Genomic DNA, 7,268 nt, shown 5'->3' on the forward strand with positions numbered 1-7,268 from the left:
CAGCTGTTGATAAGTGACTCTGCAACTACATATCAACTAGCGGTCATTAGAGTATTAGTATGTCTGCTACTGTAAATATTTGCTAATACTTTATTTTGATGGTCAACCAACAGATAAACTGACTATAAGTGTCTTTGCAAGTACGTCAACTTATTCTACCATACTAGATTCTACCATTCTTGAGCATACTAATACTCTAATGAGAGTTAGTTGGCATGTAGTTGCCAAGTTGCTTATAGTCGATTGATTAAGTGGACTATCAAAATAAAATGTAACCATATAAAACATTGCATTTTTTCAGTTGGAGTATAAAGCTCACATCAATGAATTAACATTAGCTCCACAGGAAACACTCAAATAACACTCAACATCTAACACTCACAAGCTGTAGTAAGATAATGTGCAGATCTTAAATAAACAATGTCAAGATATGATACAGTCCATTATACTGTAAATGAAGTAGATTTAATACGGTGTTCATTGTGTGTTATAAATAATCATACTCTTAAACTTATAACCACAAATATGTAAGTATTATGATATTCATGAGTTGATAACATATTATACGTTTTTTTTTATAATGCATTAAGCATTCATTATAATGCCTTAAGAATACCCTTGTAATGTATTATAAATACGGGCTTCATAGAAAGTGTTACCGTTTTTTTTTTTTTTTTTGAAGTTTGTTCGTTTTGTGCACAGAAGAAAATTAATCCTGGAACTTGTGATTACTTCAAGGTTATTTGATGACCGAATAAAAACTTATTTAACAAAAAGAAAAGCCCATGTACTAAATAATAATTATTTTCATCATTGCAAATTGACTTGCACAAATATTCCAGGACTATAAATCACAAATTTACATTTTGCCGACATGTTTCCATGTCTGTTTGCATACCCATGCAAAACGTATAAAATCATAAACTTCAGGACCAAAGAATAAAAAACAGTCCACTAAAAAATTCTCAAATTTGTCTATTCAACCCTGGTGTGTAATCAATCACAAGACACGTGAGAACCAATAACATTTCGCCTTGAGGTGCCAATTTTGAATATGTGGAGTATGCATTTATGGTGTCCTTTTGCATTTCGAATAACAATTTCAAGCCTGAAAGCTCATTTACGCTCCACCCTTTAATCGTTGATCCATCTCACCTCTTGTTCTTGCTGGAAGATCACTATTCTTCCACCTCTATCTCCTGTGGCCAAAAGCTCGCCGGAATGATTGAACTCCACCGCAGAGATGATGTCAGCTGCAACACACACAATAATGAATTATTGAAAAGAGCAACTATGAGAGCATATTGTTTCTCTGAATGCTTTTGAGAAGATAAGTGACTGCTTGTGTTTGAGGGCGTGTGGGCGGGAACATGCGGAGCCTGGCATTAAAAGCATCTCGGGCATCTGCACACATAGTATCGTCCAACAACCCCCCATCCCTGCCTTTCCTGACAATAACAATCTCTCTCTCTCTCTTTCTGTCTGTCGCATTATTGTGACGGGCGGCAGCGTGGTACTGGGCTGTGCCATGCTCTGACTCAAGCCAGAAAACAAATCCTTTATGTTTATAACACATGCACAATTTAACCTCATAGAAACATATATAAACTAGTGCCGTCAAACGATTAATCGCGTGCAAAATAAAAGTTTTGTTTACATAATATATGGCTGTGTACTGTGTATATTTATTATTTATATATAAATGCACACACATGCAAGTATATAGGCTATTTAAGACGAATATGTTATGCTTATTAAATATATTTATATATATAATATAAATTATATGAATATATGCATGCAAATATTTTCTAAATATATATGTTCATCATGTGTGTATTTACATATACATAATAAATATACACAGTACACACACATATATTATGCAAACAAAAACTTTTATTTTGGATGCGATTAATCGCGATTAATCGTTTAACGGCACTAGTTTATAAACATAATGAAACACATTTTGACAAACCGTCGCAAGTCAGTCAGAGCCAATGTACCATTTTGAACTTTTCCATGACTTTTCTATTAAACCAGAATTACACTCTAAATTATTTTAATTATGGATTTGATTTTTTGCGCCACGGGATTAAATTCCCAAATAAAACGCGGTAGCGGTCGGTAACTCTGCTGTAATTTGAACGGGAGCGGGCGCTCTAACAATATCCCATTCCCGACGTCCATTCAGAACAGCATATCTGCACTTTATTCTTATTGACCACCGGTACAGCTTGCGCTCAGGACTGTTAAACGGCGGCCAAACAAAGTAGTTTCGCTTTCACAACGAAGCACACAGCGTCTTCAGGACATGGCAGCGGCAGCAACAACAATACTACAGCGAGAATAAAAGTTACGCCTTCTTTCTTTGCGTGAACATTTGGGCGGCGTTATGCAAATCTTCCCACATAGTGATGTAGACATGTCGGGGCGTGTTAGAACGAGCCGTTTTAGGGGGGCGTGGCTGACTCTGAAATTTTATAAAGAATATCTCTTTGGATTTGAGACTTTAGTCTTTGCAAATTTACAGATCTTCTTTATGCACCAAGAGCATCAAATGACCCCTTTAATAAATAAATAAATAAACATAGCTTAATACAAAAAAACAACCTATTAAATTTAATTATTATACCTAAATACATAACACTCATACTATTTCATTTCTTAATTATATTCTCAAATATAATCTTGTTGCTTTTATATATTGTAACACCTCATCTTTCATACCTTGTTTTCTTGCCAACATATTTTTTAATTACATGTCTTGGATTTCTTTTTCTTGCAATTTTATGAACAACACTCGTCTTTCATTTTTTTTTTAGTCATCGTCGTCTTCTTCTTTTTAATGTTTAAAGGCGGTTGGCATCCAGCGTAATAGGGTATATGTCGAACATCATAGACATAATAAATACTTGAATATCTTGAAACCCGGAAAACAGGGCTGAGTTCAGCCCCGACAAAAACGGTGCAAAACGTTTTTAAATGGAAACGGTGGTGCGTTGAACTGTTACAAGCTCTTGGTGCATAAAGAAGATCTGTAAAGTTGCAAAGACTAAAGTCTCAAATCCAAAGAGATATTCTTTATAAAAGTTAAGAGTCAACCACGCCTACCTAAAACGGCTCGTTCTAACACGCCCCCACATGTCTACCTCACTATCTGGGAAGATCTGCATAACGCCGCCCAAATGTTCACGCAAAGAAAGAAGGCGTAACTTTTATTCACGACAGCCAACAGCAAAGGCCTGATCCTATTTTAACTTGAGTTCGAAGAACAGAAAGTAACTTATTCATACCATCAAAATCATACAAAGCGATGTCCGACTTTGGAAACTAAATAGCTCTCTCTCTCCTTAAATATGAAGAGGGCAAGCAGCAGACTTCCTGCTGGCTAAATTTCACATACATAAAAATGAAAATGTACTGGCTCTAAATCTCGCTTATCTTTATTCAGAGTTGATCTAGACAAGTCTATGGAAATGATCTAAAGTGCTGTTAAACCTAAAGCAGTCAAAACTGCATCTCTATAATAATCCTATGCTTCCTCTTAAAGTGTAAATGTATTACTTTTGTAACTGTTATACCTTAATGGTTTGATGTTTTGTACGGTTTAATTATCCGGAGATCGGCTGAATGGATTCGAAAACGGTAAAACTCAACTGGTTAACTCTAGGGGAGTTGGAAAATGAGCCTATTTTCAAAAATAGTGGAGTGTTCCTTTAAGCTTTAAAGCGTTTCATCCAGGTCGCCAGTAGCAAACAATGGAGCACGCTCTGCTGGACAAACTAAGTAATTACACCATTTCAAGCATTTTATCTGCGTTATATGTTCTGTAAAAAAAACTTTCATATCGGCGGCATATTCGCCGATACCGATATATCGGCGACAGGCTCATTTCGGCCGATAATATCAGCAAAACGATATATCGGTCGGGCTCTAGCCCTCACTGGGCTAGACTGAGGAATGGCCGGCGGACTTGAGAATACTGTGGCCGGCAGGCTTGACTTTGGAGCGGCCGGCGGAGGGGCTCCGGATCGGGATCGGAGGTTTGCCAGACACCGGATGACCGCCTCCTTCCAGTCGTGGTTGGTGGTGTCTGGGAGTTCCGCGGGGCGATGGTATGTGATCCCAAGCCGGAACAGCGTCACCCTCTGTTGCCTCTCAAATGCCCTCATGTAGGTGAGCGGGTCTGAGCCACGGTGATGAATGTCGCTCGTTCCTCCATGTTGGCGGGGAGAAACGAAATGGAAAACAAAAGACTTATAAAACAAAAACAAAAACATGGGAGAAGGGGCGCTGTTTACTGTCACAGTGCGGAATGCTGTCACACTATGCTACTGTGAGGAGCTCAGAGACGAGGAGTGGAATTCAAACATATAGGTTTTAATCACATCCAGGGAACAAGGACAACACACGTAGCAAGGGTAGACATATACAATTCCGGACAAGGAAGAACAGAACGGGCTAGAACTCAAATAGGGCAGATAACAAGGTGCAGACAGGTGAGGAGGATAACTAATAACAAGGAACACCTGAAACTAATAGAACTAAATGGGGACAGGAAGGACCAAATAAGGGCAAGGAAGGCACATGGGGAGCAAAACACACACAAAACAAGGAACAGAGTCTCACACACACACACACACACACACACACACACACACACACACACACAATCATCATCATTTCCAAATCTTAGATGATACAGTTTCAAGAACAAGCTGAAGTGATGAGAAATCCCAGTGTGGTTATTGATTTACCAATAATGCATTATTTTTGAAGTGCTAAAAAGTGCCCGTTTAAACTGAAGCTCTGAAAGCAAATTAGTATCAATCCAGCAGAATAAACTGAATTTAATGTGTGTTAGATAGTGCAGCCCAGAGGCTTTATTTGTATGACATGGCCCATAAACATTAATTTCTCCTATTAAACAGAACACATGGTGCCTAGTCTTGAATCTGGATCCTCGGGTCTTTTTAGCAAGTGCATTGATTTAGACCAAAACAAAAGCTTTATGAGCCTTTGATTTTCATTGCAATTCCCTTGATCCTAATTAGCACAACTATGCAAGTTAAATGATTTCAAACAAAGGCCACTTTCAGTGTGTAACACTAGTGTACTGCATACTGCACCATATACTGCATATTTGCAAATATATACTACATAACTACATATGCAAACACTTCATATAGTAGGATGCTACATTGTTGTCACATGACCTCATTATGTTAATTCAGTAAGTGGCGTCCAGGAATCATATTTTGCATTTCTAATTCAATTTGTGTAATAATGTCTTTACATTTAGCTCTCCAATGAAAGTCAAGAAAGAGTTACACAGCTGATATCACTTCAAGTTGAGTGCAGTGTATTGTGGGATACATTAGTAAACCCAAGCAAGTCTGAAATGGAACAATTACCTACAGAAAAAAAAGTCTCCGTTCACAGTAAATGCTGCTCCGCACAAACATGCGCGGACCGTCTTGAACTCCATCTCTGCATATGCTGTGATGTTCATCTGGGAACTTTGTGCACCATTCAATCAGATTTATTAGGTAAATCATTTATAAACCTACGCCAACACAGGAGAATACATCATTATCTTTCTAAATATTCAAACTGTTCATCGCCACTTCAAAATAAAAGTTTAAACCCTCGCACTGAGTTTGCATGTTTTGATGTCCACATGATCTTGTTCAAGAAATTACAGTGACTGTAGCATTTCTATTATAAAGAATCGACCGATTACTCAATTACCAATATGAATATCTATTACTCAATTACTCTACATTTATTTTTGTATTTTTTTAGTTAATGTTTTTGTTATGTGATTTTGTCATTTTTATTATTATTTTTTGTTGTCAAAAACCTATTCCTATTTAGTGATTATTATAATTATTTTCCCTTTTTTATTACATTTATTATTATTTTTAATAATAATACATTAGTAATTTAGGCACTTCAGCTTAAATGTGTTTTTTTTCAGTTAGTTGCATCATTTCTAATGTTCATTTAGGTTTTTAAGTTTTCCATTTAATATTTAAAATTTATTTTATTTCAGCTTCATTTTGATTAACACAAATTATTTTTAATATATATTTTTTTACTTTTGCAAAATAACACTGGACTATACTTTATATACTGTCTGCGAAAGGAGCGTTTCTCAGGTTATGAATGCAATAATAGTGTGCTTTAGTTGTGTACTGCACTTTTTGGCAAGTTTAGTGGGTCCTATGTGTATTTCACGCAGAAAATGTGGAAAAGAAAATTATTTTTCCCCCTAAAGAGTAATTTTAAACATACTAGTGCTAAAAATTCGACATTAGATTTAATGCATTATCCAAATCTTCATAATAATCATAGTACCATTTTTTATGCAGCATCATCTGTTTGTGGAGACACAACAGCCTCATCATGAATGTCATCACAGATTCGGCCAGGAGGTGGCAGTGTGTTCCTACTGATTGAATCAGACCAGACTGAATCTTTCTGGCAGCTGAACCGTTTACCTTATCAGTAATTGAATAGATAATTGAGACACATTTAACCAGAATGTAAAGCCTAACACCCTGAGAGGAGTTTGTTAATGATTACTGTAGATTGCTGAATTAATGTCCAAGAAATATTGCCATTTCTAACGCCAAGCCCTGAAATCAAGGCTGTTGGAATATTAATGCAATAACTAGCATGAATGCATAAACATGGTTTGATAGGTGAAAGTGTAACTTTTTCAGTAAGTAATTTGATGATTTTCTTAAGCAGTTTAAAGGCAACATGAAATCAGGCCCTTGTTTTATTTTTAATACACATCCCTGCTATTATTGTGTATGACTAATCTGTGCACATAATTTCAAGACAAAAAAAAAAAAGCTTACCTTCGTAATCAAAAAAAAAAGAATTGTTTTTTTTTTCTCGAAATAATCAAATTAATAAAACAATAAATAATCAAAAATAGTTCTCAGATATAAAGATAACATTTATATATTTTATCTATACATTACAGCTAATATTTTAATATTGAATATCATGTTTCACTCGTATATGCATCAGACTAAAAAAGTAGAATAGATGGTGAAAGGTTTAAATCTGTGCATCAGAAACTGATTTACAGTACAGTATCTCTCTGTGTTCTGTTCAAGGTGTCTAATACACAAGTAAACGACATCATGCAACATCTTTTGTATGTGTTAAAGACTAAACGTATTTATGCTACCATCATTAGTATCTTCAGTATTTACAGATAATTTTAAGAAACCTAAAATTACACCCTG

At 35.8% G+C, this 7,268-nt stretch overlaps 1 protein-coding gene across 1 annotated transcript in view; it reads right to left on the minus strand.

The window, feature by feature from the left end:
• LOC107560269 (serine/threonine-protein phosphatase 2A 55 kDa regulatory subunit B alpha isoform-like) overlaps positions 1 to 4,175 on the minus strand; it is an 11,136-nt gene extending 6,961 nt beyond the window's left edge. Inside the window, exons 1-2 of the mRNA XM_016244412.1 lie at positions 3,987 to 4,175; positions 1,156 to 1,269 (exon numbers count right to left, since the gene is read on the minus strand). Of these exons, the coding sequence (XP_016099898.1) occupies positions 1,156 to 1,269; positions 3,987 to 4,175 (303 nt within the window). The remainder of the gene's footprint in view (positions 1 to 1,155; positions 1,270 to 3,986) is intronic.
• Positions 4,176 to 7,268: the final 3,093 nt, after the last annotated feature.

This window comes from Sinocyclocheilus grahami, unplaced genomic scaffold, assembly GCF_001515645.1.
Source record: "Sinocyclocheilus grahami isolate Dianchi unplaced genomic scaffold, SAMN03320097.WGS_v1.1 scaffold717.1, whole genome shotgun sequence".
Lineage (NCBI taxonomy): Eukaryota > Metazoa > Chordata > Actinopteri > Cypriniformes > Cyprinidae > Sinocyclocheilus > Sinocyclocheilus grahami.